We start from the raw sequence: 13,134 nt of genomic DNA on the forward strand, positions 1-13,134 counted from the left end.
GGGATTGAAATGAAGGGAAGGAACACAAGGGGAAAAACATAGTCTTTGGTCGGGACAACCGCCTTGTCATTTGCAGCTGGCTAGCGTCCATAAGCATCATTTCAGTAGGGAATTTTCCACAAGACCTGAAGGATGCTACAGTGGATTCTTCCAAGGGGGAAGTTTGCAGGGTGGAGTGTGCAGGAGGCAGCATAACATGGTCTGGAAGACGTGCTTGGGGATGAGCAAGGGCTGCGATTGGGGTGGGGGAAAGTAGGGTCAGGTCCATGGTAGAACAGCAGTGGAAGGTGGATTTGTGCCTCAAAGAAGAAGGTAGGAATGTCTGCATTTGGTATGAGAGTGGAGAGGGAGCCAGCGAGAGAACCCTCAGGAGTCGCTGAGAGGAAGCCAAGATGATTTTGGCAGCTGCTGTGGGCTTTTCCTCCAGGGTCCTGCAGCAGCAGGTTAAAGGATCCTTGCAGGCAAACCCAAATCGAGGATGGGGCGGTCACTTGGGCTTCTTGGTCAGGCTCTGGAGCACAGAGCGGTATAGCACGACGCTGGGAAATGGCAGTGGGGCTTGACTGGCCGGGGTGTGGGATCCAGAGTTGATGGGCTATGACTTCCTTCATCAAGGAATTTTTTTCCCAGCATGTCTTGTTTGTTAATTTCTTCAAAGCGTATTTAAGCATTTCGTGTGCGCATCCCATCATGACTGGGTATATGCCTCATTACCATGTTTATAGCTATTCAAATAACCAGTGACCTTCAGAGCTGATGGTTGTGTGTATGAGTCGCCCAGCTTGCATCAAGGATTCGTAGGCCTCAGTAGACCATTTATTTCTCCCCTCCTGGCAGCGCCAGCTTTTCCTTGACCGCTGTGGTATTGCCCACTCGGTCTAAGGCCCCCGGGGGAGAGGAGGGCTGTCACAGGGAGTCCTGAGCACGGCGCCGAAGGAGACGGGCCTGACGTTACAGAAGAAAATGAAACAGGCTTTTGGAGCGACTTGTCGGGAGAGACTGCTGAGAGATGGCATCCACATGTCAAGTCAGGCCCTGCTGAAGTCCAGCTGAATCCAAGCTGCTGCTCCGAGTGCTGTCCTTTTGGTGTGCCAGGCAGGAACTGCTGTAGCTTCAGAGCTCCTTGGCACCCATCTGCTCCTTTCTCTGCCAGCCCAAAGCTCATGCTCTCTGTACCTCATTCCTGAAGAAGTTGCCTGTTTATACAGCAAGAAAAGTTCGAATGAGCCGACCGAGGCCGAGGTACCTACCTTCTTCACCTCTGCCATCGCTGGTAAGACCAGGCTTCAGCAATCCCAGGTCCCCGAGATCAGTGGGATAGCCCACGGCGAGGCAGGCATACCCTCAGTGGAGGAGGGTCGGGGTAGGGAACATCCAACCAACCTGGACCTACGCGCGTCCACCGGCCTGATGAGACGCACCCATGAGTGCCGAGGGAGCTGGCTGATGGCTTTGCCAGGCCACTCTCCGTCATCTCGGAAAGGCGGTGGTGGTCAGGAGAGGTTCCTGATGACTGGAAGCAAGCAAATGCCAGTCCTGCCTTTGGGAAGGGCGAGGAGGGAGGAGAGTGTGGGGAACTCCAGGCTGGTGAGTCTCACCTTGACCCTTGGGAAGGTGATGGAGCAACTGACCCTGGAAAGCATTCCCAAACACCTGAAGGGCAAGATGGTGATTGGGAGTAGCCAGCCTGGCTTTGTGACGGGGAAATCCTGCTTAACCGAGCCGATGGCCTTCTACAGTGAGGTGGCTGGCTTGTTGGGTGAGGGGAGAGCAGCGGCTGTTGCTTGTCTTGGCTTGAGCGAGGTTTTTATGTTGTCTCATGTAACATCCTCGGAGACAAACTGGTGAAATATGGACAACTTTCAGTTTTTCCTTTTATTAGAATAGACTCAGTCTGCTGTTACCTTAAAATCTGTGTTCAGCTTGATGTCAGACAGGCTGAAACTTCAGTCCTTCCAACCCTCAAGAGGCAGCAAATCTTAAAAAGGAGTACTATGTGATTGAAGAGCCAAGCATAACGATACAAGAACAGAAGGCTCTGGAGAGCCGGATGAGCTCTCCTCCACGAAGGGCTGGTTTGGAAGTTGGAAATACAAAGTACTAGAAAAGGGAAATTTTCCACTGGGAAGTGTTAGCAGAGCTTCTAAAGCATGGATGAGAGCAGTGGGAAATAAGGTATGGGATTTGCGTCTGTTCCAAATTGTGACAACGTCATTACCTTTGGAGAGCAGGAGCATTTGCATCTCAAGAAAAGATCTAGAGATGAGACCGGAATGAGTCTCCTGGTTGGTTTGTAAATCAGGCTTGCTTGTTTGTTTGTTTTTCCCTTGCTTCCTGTAGGACTAATGCCGAGATACAGGCAATCATGAAGTTCCTCTTCTTTGGGGAATTTGCTTTGGCTGGCATGGAGCAGTGCTTAATTTATTAATAACTCTGGTGTTTGCATTTAGCTATGAGTGACACAAGGGCACTATGCTGACGGGTGCAGGGATAAGTCTGATAGTGCTGGCTGTGAAGCGTTAGCAGGGAGCTGAATGGGAAAGGTAGCAGCACATGGTAGAGTGTGGATATGTCTGTGCCTTCTGCCAGTCAGGATATCAAATACCAGAGTAATTCAGGTGTGTATTTGTTAACTAATTAAAAAACAGTTGTCCACTCAGTTACCAGCAACAGAAATCCCAGCCGGGCAGTAGGATCATGGTCCATGTCGGGGGTAAAGTGTGCTGACCTGCGTGTAATCGCATGCTCCTTTTTTCCTGAGCTGAAAGTCCCATACATCTGCCAACTGGGAGTTAAGCCTTATGTTGTGTTCCCACCACTGGCTCTTGGCTGCCTTACCTGGGAAGGACAGCTTCCCCTTCCAGCCCTGCGCGCCGCTCGGGGCGGCTGGTGAACACCAGGAGCGAGTTCCCCAGAGGCGCTGGCCCCGACGGACATACCGAGAGCACAAGGACTCCGGCATGGCCGGGGCTGCTGATATTTTGGATCAAGACAGGAAAAGAGAAAAGAAACCGTTTTCCGCAGAGGTCTTTGACTTGGAAGGCACCACTGCGCTACTGAAGAGCGCTAATCGCAGTGATTTGTGTGGAGATTACCAGCTGGGGCAGAAAGCAGTGCAGCTGACGTGTGTGAAGCCTGAACGCTGGAGGAGGTGCAGGGAGGAACCCCGGGGGTGGTGGAGGACAGCAGGACGGCGCAGAGGTGACGGGCAGCAGCGTGCTCATTTGAGCACGGTGCTCCTGCCTCCCCCCGGCCTCCCCATGCTATGGAGAAGCAGGGACATCCAGGAGAGAGAAGCCAAGCGTCTGGCCTCCACGGCCCTTTGTGTCTCTCACCGTGTTTCAGCTGTAGGTGGAAGTGTCTTCATGGGGAGGCAATCTGAGAGGACAGCTTTTTGGGAGTGGGGGGCTCACCCTTTCAAACCAGGCATTTTTGTGCGTTCTGCAGAGCGCCCAGCCCGTTCTGAGGTGATAGGTAAAAAAGTGAGGAGCGATGGGATACTGGGAGTTGTGCGGCATCCTTGTGCTATGGTGAAGAGGAGCAGTAGCTGCTGGTGGTGTGGCTCTGACACCCCACGCAGCCATAGGATACCTGCATAGCCTTGAGGTACAGATTTTGTTATTATCAAGTTCATCTCCTTCTACTGAGGATTGAAGATCCGGTTGCTGGGGATCATGTCGTACCAGTGGTCTCATTCACTTGGTGTTTTCCTGCCTCTGAGCTAAATAACTGCTGATCAGCTCTGGTCCTTCTGCCTGGTTGCGGTGCAGCCTTAGGAGAGCGAGACAGCAAGGTTTCCCCGTGCTTGCTGGTTGCCTCATCGCTGCCATCCCGTTGCCAAAGGGCCTTTTCAGTAATCAGCCATAGGAGGTTCCTCACCTTTTGTGGGGGCCTGCGTGATGGTCGGAGGGAGCATCCAGCAGCCTCCAAGGTCCCTGCCTTTGTGCTGGGTCAGGTCCCGAGACTTGTCGGCAAACCTGCGGTCTCTACCTCTGGGAGAAGCAGCTCTCTCTTTAACGGCCAAATTCACTTGCGTACGTTTCGGGTCGTAGGCAAGCTTGAAATGAAGTTTCTGCTATCAAAGCCACAAGGTTAAGTTAAGATTACAAAGTTGGAGAAACACCCATAGGAAAAAAGCATAAGGTGAGATGATGTGAGTTTAAAATAGAGCTGGCGTCAGCCTTTTCCTTCACCTGTTGTCCAGGGATTTGTTGAGGAGTTCAAGAATCCAGTTTAGTGTCCCCTCTCTGTACTGAGGGGTTTTATAACAGCTCCTGAAGCTTCAGAGCAAGTCCCAAGAAACCCCACGTCTCTGTGCTAATCAAGTGGATCTCTTGATGAGGTGAGCTTGTCTTTAAGAGCTTGTTATCCCGATAACGCTGAGGGAATGCTTTTGAGATCGTTGACAGCCCGGACCCCAGGATGCTGACTCTTCCGTTTATTTTTTGTCTGGATGTCAGATGAATTGCCATTACGAATGCTACACCGTAATGTTTTCCAAGGGATGTATCACTTTGGGGTGATGTGAAGCAGTTTCTCTTGATCTATAGCGTTTTATAGGCTACATCTAACACGTTAACTCACAATCTGTTCCAGAGACCACTGTGTTATAAAGAGTTAGGGAAGCGTTGTGAGCCACGGTAACCTGAAAACATATGTAACTGCTGCTCTTCTCCGCTTTCTTGGATCAGGATGGTGCCATTAATTGGCCTTGTAAGTGCTTGAATTCAAGCGAAAGGTGCACGTCAGCCGTTTTCTGGATAAAATAGGGGTAATATCTGGGCACTCTGGATATAATATATGCATGGGGGACATCCAGAAAGACTGGTAATGATTCTCACCTCCCTTTTTTCTCTCTTACATTGTGTGCATTTTTGTTCTCTTGGGTGCTCTGGGAATGACAATCGCTTTCTCTGTGGCCCTAAGAAATGTGCTAGTCACAGCTGATGCATTTTTAAATGTCCCAGAACAATCCAGATCTTCCTTGCAGAACCTGCTAGCATAAGGTGTGGGGGATCCAGTTGCAGGGAACTGGGACATGACAGCTGACATCAAACGTACATTTGCTGGCAATGGTTTTCATAGCAGAAACCTCAAACTGTTTAGTAACCTTGAATGGTGCTGGCTAGTCAGTCTCCTTTGGACCCCAGTTCATTCTTCAGGTGTAATAAGTGTTGGTTTTGTCTGTAGCTCTTCAGTAGATTGTGTCCTGGCTACCTGAAAGCCATCCTTTTCAGCTGGCAGTTGGTGAGGAGTTCAAGCTGATACTTCCCTGGTTTAATGAGGACGCTCTTGATGTGATTCTCTGTTAAAATCTCCTTGACTCTGAATTCATTTAATCTTCAGAGCACACTTCAAGACTTCCTTTCTGTTTCTCTAAGCTTTGAGCAAGTGAAAACAAGGCTTAATGGGTTGGGAGAATTTTGCTCTGGCAGCGAAGTACCTTCCTGTTTGCTGTGTCATTTAGAGTGAAGCAGCTCTAGGTTTTCTTGAGTACGGGACGGTCAGGACACCCCAGTTCTAGGAGTGGCTTGTGTTGTCCCCTTGGCCAATTTCTTTCCCTCGCTGCATCTCATTTTCCGTATGGGGCTGTGATTTCTCTGTTGCTCTGAGGATGTCAGAAGTTACAGTAAGTAGAATGTTTCCAGGAAATGGTTTTATCAAAGCCCATGTTATGTCTGGGTCCCCCATTAACAATCCTTCTTACAAAGACGGACGGTGCCAACTCGCGGTTTCATTTTTGTGGCACGTGGCTGCATGAAGACCATTATCTACACTGTCTCTCTTCTGGACATGGGTGAAAGAAGCTTTTGAAGGCTTCTTGAGGTGCTTTTTCCTCCAGACCACGTATGACCCCAAAGAAATTTTCTGTGCGCTGCCCTTTGGTGTTTCTACTGCGTTAACACTAGACGATGGTCATTCTGGCCTTCCCTTTTTCTGGGAGCCCTGCTCATTCTCACGTACCCGTTTCTTTCTTCCCACAGTGCTGAGTATTGGCGAAGGTGGCTTTTGGGAAGGAACCGTGAAAGGAAGGACTGGCTGGTTCCCGGCAGAATGTGTTGAGGAGGTGCAGATGCGACAGTATGATCCACGGCAAGGTAAGCTGTTTTCTTAGTTCTGAGTTTCTCTCAGCAGAGACGCTGGACAGCCCCGGAAATTCGGAAGTATCCATTTCAGATTTCTAGCAGTCTCTGAGTCTTCCCATTCTTTGTAATGGGCAATGGATGCATCTGAAGAATTGTACCTCAAGGTGTTAGTTCATGTTACCGAGTGCATTAGCATCCAGCGGTAGACAGCTGGTCCATGTAAGTGTGTGGTGCTGTCGTGAGGAGAGCAATCATCGTCCCTTCTGTGGAGACTGCTGTACTGGGAGGGTGTCCTGCAGGCGACAGTGAGTGATGGAACAGGAGAGTGTGACTGTTGGTCTGAACCTCCAACCCTGCATTATGTTTCAGGAGACTTCAAAAGAAGACGGTAATTTGCATGTGTTTGTTCTAGTCAACCAAAAATGTTAAAACTGGCTGTGGCTCAGCCCTGGCACTCCTGACCCTCCGTCTCCAGCGCCAGTCACCACCTAACAGGAATTTGCTGTTCCTGGAGGACAGCAGTGTCAGGAGGAGCTGCGGATTGCACGTGCCAAACAGTACGGTGTTCTTGGAGGTCACTGTGACTTAATGGGTCTCCTGCTGTTGTGGGGTACATCCCCACAGCTTACCCCTTGCCACTGACAGCTGCCCGGGCAGCGTTCCTCTCCCAGCCTGAGGACTGGGTGGGAAACACTTCTGGCAAACCTGAACTTGTCCCACTGTGAAGCAACTGAAGAGAACATCTGGATTTTTTTTTTTCCCCCCAATGTATTACGTAGGAGAGAAGTGGCCCTGATTTGACCGATTCAGTGAAGTCCACTTTGCATATTAAATGAGCTTTAAAATTCCCACAGCTGGATTCTGGTGAGAGTTAAACCTTGATTGCAAAGTTGGAAACAAAGCTGTGGAAGAGAAATGAAAATCAGTAAAATACCGTTCTCTTGTTTTACACAACAGCTAGTTTTAATTAGTTTCTGGAAGCCCGAACCCACTTACAAAGTCTTTTCTTTGCTCTAATCCCAGTCCTTCCTGAGAGTTTTAAATGTACATGTTTGCACCCTCAAGCTCCTTACCGGGATGCTTCGATTCCGTAAGTGGGCCACTATCTCGGTGTGGGCTGTGATGAGGTGGTGGCAGGTCACGTGTGCCCGGGGACACTTGCACGTCAGTCCCTGTGGATAGTGTTCGGTGCCTTTGGGACCTGGCCTCGTGGCCGTGGTGGGTGCAGTGGGAGGGGAGCTCCGCCGGTAGCACTACGAACCTGCACGCTGCAGGGTCTAAGCAGCAAAGCTTTTCTCCCCCCACCTCTGACTTGCTTCAGCTGTTAGCTCTCCAGGCTGCAGTTCCAGCTTGTGTTCCCGGTGCTCATTCGTATTCTGCCTTCAAATTATCTTCCGAAGTGCTTCATCTTACTGCGCTGGTCACCCCTGCCTTCGCGCGCTCCTGGCCGGAGAGGGCTCCTGTCTGAGCGCGGTGGTGTGAACTCGGCTGTACTCGGGCCCCATTGGAAGTGAAGCAGATGTGTTTCTGTTGTGTTGACGGGAAACACTTGATGACAGTGAAGACCTGAATGGGATATTCCTCCTTTTTTAGGGGTTGTTAGGGCTGACGAGTTGGGACTTCCACTGTGAAGGTTCCACCTTCCTCCCTCTCGTGCTGCTTTGGAGCTGTACTCTGGAGCCATTTCAGTGTGCAGGGGCTGTTTGCCCTGTCCTTTTGTGATGCTAAATAAAAAAGAGAATAGACTAATCCTCGTGGTTTATAAGCCCTTCCTGTATCTAGGAGTTCATGTTTGCTGGGTGCCGCCTTGGAGAATGTTACGTGTTTGGGTTAAATTGAAGTTGTATAGTGAAATGTGAAAAACAGATGGTGCTTAGACACTACAGCTGGAGCAGAGGTATGAGCATTTTCCTCCAGTTGTCCATACTGTTTAGTTGTTGGCATGTCCCCCAGCGTGGTTTTGGCTTTTGCCGACTTTTACTTTTCCAGACAAAGCTCAGGCACAATTTTCAGGTACAGATTGTTTGCAGAAGGTAGTTTGGATAAGGCCATGATGTTTGTGCACAGAAGAGTTTAGCTGCATGGACATGATGTTGCTCTGCCACTTCTCATCAAGATCAAAGAAAGAGAAGTGTCTATCTTGTGAGTTTAAGTATCGCTGATTGGGCTGTGCACTGGTGGAAAGGTTTTGGCCTGACTATGCTTTGCTGGGGAACGAAGCCACATCAGACTTGCAGACATCTCCAACTGTGTTTATTGATTGAGGAAAGTAGGGGGGCTGCATGGCGGATACCTGACTAGGCTCTTGTTGGAACAGATTGAAGGTGACTGTGACAAGGATGAGAGCAGTTCAGGAAATTCATTGCGATCTTCATTGAAATTCAGAGAGAGCAACTTTCAGGGTTGACATTTTGGAGATGGTATTAGGATGTTCCTTCAACCTGCATGTCTTTTCATGCTTTGAGGGAAAAGGCCACGAGCTGCATATTGATCTACCTAAATGAGCCAAGTTCTCCTCTAAGGGTGCCTCTGGGTCAGCACGTCCCTCCCAGGTCCCAGTTCGTAGACGCTGTGGTGCTTGTTGACGCCGAAGGAAGATGTCCAGTTGCCCACCTCTGTTACAGGCCCCAAGGCAGAAACTTAACGTTTCTCACTTGCCAGTGAGGGTCTCCTTAGATATCTCCTGTCTGTGGGACTGGAATCCATTGGGGCCTAAACAGAGTTTCTTTGGTAAATAACTCAAACTTTCTGCATGTTCTAAATGTATTTCTTCCAGCCCTACTGAGTCGGAGATCTCTGCTTTTGCCCATCTTCCGACAGAGATGATCCTTCTTGTGTCACCCTGACATCCTGAGAGGAGATCCAAGTTCTAGTTATTAATCCCATCACTTCATTACACACTTTTATGCCTGTCTGCACCTCCTCTAACACCATACCTTATATTCTGCTTAAAGTGGTGTGACATTTCTGTTGGATTCAGGGAATTAATCTTTCTGTGCCTTCCATGTGGTTGAAACAGCCCTTGTCTGTCTGCCAAGATAGGATCAAGCTCATCAGGTGGTCCTCACAGCTGGTGGTAGTCTGAGATCTGTGGGTGTGAGAACCGGCATGCAAACACCGGCTAGTCAAATGTCCCTGGATCCATTGTGAGATTACGGTGCGTAGACCTGCCTTTGGGCAGTGGGTGTGCCTCCCCTCAGACCTCAGGCTGCTTCGTGTGATTCTGCACAGGACTGTCTTTGTCTGCCTGAGTGGAGGCACCGGTGGAGCTTGGGACCGGAGGGACTGCGCTCCCGCTCCCGCTTGTTGAGCGGCCACTTGGAGCTTCATTCACGCTTGCAGAGATGCTGCGCAGTGTCACCAGGGGACATGACAGGTACCATGGGCGGGCAGCACTTGTACAAGTACCTGAGAGCCGGCACATCTGTGTCCAAGTGATGTAGGAAGATGATCTTTCATGGTGTGAGTGCATGTAGGGCTCTGACTAAAACGAAACAGAAAAAGAGGTTGTTTGTCGGTGACTGTTTTTCAGCTTGTCCAGCCCATATGTACGTCTACCTCCCGTTCTCCTTCCTCTCCTCCTCAGCATGTCCCCAAGGACCACGTAGCCCAGGGTTTAGAGGGCACCAGGTCGCTGAGCACGAGCTGCCTGACGTGCACCATCAACGAGGGAGGGAGGCACGTGCCCCTGTGGCGTGTGCTAGAGCTAAAGCCCTTTGCCTGGCGTGGTGGTGCCCCCGGCACATGGAGTGGGGGGGTTCCCGGTGCTGGTAAATCACCTGCTATTCAGCCACTGAAAGCATTGAGAGAAGGAGCGCTCGGTGAAGCGACTCTACCCAAACGTCTGGTCCCTCAGAAATCAAAGTGGCTTTAAACCAAGAAATGAGGCGGGGTGATTCTGCATTGCTGGTTTTAGTACAAGAGGAGGAAAATCAGATAGACGTTGACATATCTTTGCCTAAAGGAGCACGAGAGAGGAGGCGAGTGGACAGGTGAAAGCCAACCGCAGAGCAGGCAGGCTGCTCTGAGAAGAGGCTGTCTTCTCTGCCGATGGAATTGACAGTGGCCAGTAAGATAAGGCTGAGGTATTTGGAATACAAATGCCAGCTGATGAGTGCAGAGGGGGAGAGCCTGAGCCAAGCAGTGTGGTCAGTGCAGCAGCTGTTACGGGAGCGAACAGGACAGAGCAGCACGTGTGTGCGTTAAGGAAAGGTAGAGGTAATGATAAAGCTGAGGGTTGGAAGGGTGTGTGATGCATGGACTGTGCAGAAACAGACGGGACAAAAACATAGGCTTTTACATTGCTTTGGAAAATGATGGTGTAAGATACCCTGGCAATAAGGATAGAGTCTAGATTTTTATATTTGATAAAGAAGAAAAAGGTAGTGACGTAAATGGAATACCCCTCGAATCCTGTGTTTAATTTTGGGCCCCTCACTACAAGAAGGACATTGAGGTGCTGGAGCGTGTCCAGAGAAGGGCGACGGAGCTGGTGAGGGGTCTGGAGCACAAGTCTGATGAGGAGCGGCTGAGGGAGCTGGGGGTGTTCAGTCTGGAGAAGAGGAGGCTGAGGGGAGACCTCATCGCTCTCTACAACTGCCTGAAAGGGGGTTGTGGTGAGGTGGGTGTTGGTCTCTTCTCCCAAGGGACAAGTGACAGGACTAGAGGAAATGGCCTCAAGTTGGGCCAGGGGAGGTTCAGGCTGGATATTAGGAAAAATGTCTTTCCTGAGAGAGTGGTGAAGCACTGGAATAAGCTGCCCAGGGAGGTGGTGGAGTCACCATCCCTGGAGGCGTTAAAGGAACGTGTGGACGTGGCACTGCGGGACATGGTTTAGTGGGTGTGGTGGGGTTGGGTTGATGGTTGGACTTGATGATCTGACAGGTCTTTTCCAACCTTAATGATGGGAAAAGGGGTAGGACAGAACGGTGTTTATCCAGGAATGTTTTTGTGCTAAAGGAGATTGATTGACTGTGTTAGCTAAGGAAATGCCGTTGTTCCAGCTTGCTTGGTTTTCAGGACAGTGTCACATGGGAAATTATTAGTAAAGTTGGAGGAAATGTGGGGGAGCACTGGAAATTTGTCATCTGTCACTAGCTGATTAACGATTTCACCTATTAAATGCTTTCGCTAATAGCTGTGGCCAAAAGAAAACTGGAATGTGCTGTTAATATTATGATGTCGTATGAGATGAGAACATTTTACTTTCAGAGCTGGATGAGCTGGTGTAACAGAAATAGGATGAAATTCAGTAGGATAAAATGCAGGATCTTGCACTTAATGGAAGATCTTCTCGGTAGTTACACGCTACCATTTTACTTCTTGAAACAACAAGAGGAGGCATATTAGTGGTTCAGGAGATGACTGTAGCATCATGTGTCTGCGAACGCGGCAGACGTGAGCCTGGGATGTCTCGTACAAGGCATTTCCAGTGCGTGGGAGGCATTAGTGCTATGGAACGAGGAGCTGTTAACATCTGATCTGGGATTGATTGTCATTCCGATCACTGTCCATAGGAAGCTGGATTCATGTCGGTCTTGTTCTCCTTGTGTGCACACACTTGCTGTTGGGAGCTGGGCTGCTCTAGTAAGAGAAGTTCAAAATGTGGGCAGCCTCTGTGCACTCGGTGAGGAACCGAAGCCTCAACGGTGGGATCCCTTCTTGGATGGGAATTGAGTAACGGCTCGTAGGGCTGGGACTCTGTACATGCTAAGCTTGCACACAGAAATCTCAGTAATATCATTAGGGAGTATTTGCAATATATGAAATTAAATATGAGTATTCATTTTTCAGGACCTAGTTTGTCAATTGTTGGACAACTTTCTGCTGAAGTTGGCACTGGAACGGCTGCGCCTCCGCTTTGAACGCAACTCATTCTTGCTTTGGGTTAATGACAGGGTAGTCCTGAGTCTGTGGTCCGGGGAAATGTTGGGAGAAGGACCTGCAGCTTTGGTTAAAATTGCAGAGGAACATCTGGTACCTGTAGTTAAGACAAAAGAGCTGTTTGGGATAGGTTGTAGGCACTGTAAAATGCGCATTTACTTATTATACCTTGAAATGTGGCAGTCCTGTGGTAGTGTCAGCAGCAAGTTCGGGCTTATTTCGCGCTAAGCTATTGTGTGTCTCTCCCCTGACCCTCACTCCCTTGCATTTTTCAAAATCACCTTTTGCGGCAGATCCTGACTGTCTCTCCCGCCTGATCGCGGTGGTGGAACAGACCTCACCTGCTGTACAAAGCTCACTGATATCTCGGGAAGCGACACCCACAAATCAAAGGACAAGTTTGGGTGTGTGAAACAGAATGTGCCAAATGCTTCGATGCATATGCACGAGCAGCCTGTTGTCACAGTGACTCGTCCGCGGACTGAGAGAAGGTGTGAGAATGGAGCATAAGCTCCCCCGTGCACTGCAACCCTGGAACCGGGCCTTGGTAGAAACCCAAGATTGTTGGGTATCACCTTGCTACTCTTTGCCTCTCTCAAGAGGTGTGTGTTTGGAGAGATGCTGTACCGTCTCCTCGAGGAAACATTCTGTGCTGTTTATCTGCTTCCACGTACAAGTCTGCCTTTGTGGAGAGAAATGTAGGGAAGCTCTTTGCAAACTTAATTAGGCTGTGTCTGAACCGGTGGGTTGAAGAGCACTTGCAGACACACGGGCCCTGGGTTCTCCTGCGGCTGCTTCCCCGCCGTTCCGGGACGTGCAGCTGTCTCCTCCCTCTGACGCAGCCGAGACCGGGGATGCTCCGGCAGTGCCCCGGTTCAGACCCTTCCAGGACCAGGAGGTGGGTGCGCTGCAGATACGCCCGCTCTCCGGGGTAGGGGTTCTCGAAGGGTGGGCAGGTCTTCGGCACGGGGAGACACAGGGGTGCAGCCATGCAGACCGAGAAGGCGCCGACACCGGCTGCGGTCGGGGCTGTGGAGAGCGTGTTGTGGGAGGCTGGGACCGACTGAGAGCTACGGCTGATCCTGGGTGCGCAGTAACTGTGGCACGAGTATCTTCTTTATCGGGTCTTTTCCTTTTTGCCTTGCTTTGATTCCTGTAGAAGGAT

At 50.1% G+C, this 13,134-nt stretch overlaps 1 protein-coding gene across 1 annotated transcript in view; it reads left to right on the forward strand.

Moving 5' to 3' along the window:
• The window catches only part of SHANK3 (SH3 and multiple ankyrin repeat domains 3), a 358,709-nt gene that overhangs the window by 209,689 nt on the left and 135,886 nt on the right, over positions 1-13,134 (forward strand). The window contains exons 13-14 of the mRNA XM_059816355.1: positions 5,985-6,098; positions 6,871-6,872. Coding sequence (XP_059672338.1) covers positions 5,985-6,098; positions 6,871-6,872 — 116 coding nt within the window. The remainder of the gene's footprint in view (positions 1-5,984; positions 6,099-6,870; positions 6,873-13,134) is intronic.

This window comes from Gavia stellata, chromosome 4 (assembly GCF_030936135.1).
Source record: "Gavia stellata isolate bGavSte3 chromosome 4, bGavSte3.hap2, whole genome shotgun sequence".
In the NCBI taxonomy this organism is placed as follows: domain Eukaryota; kingdom Metazoa; phylum Chordata; class Aves; order Gaviiformes; family Gaviidae; genus Gavia; species Gavia stellata.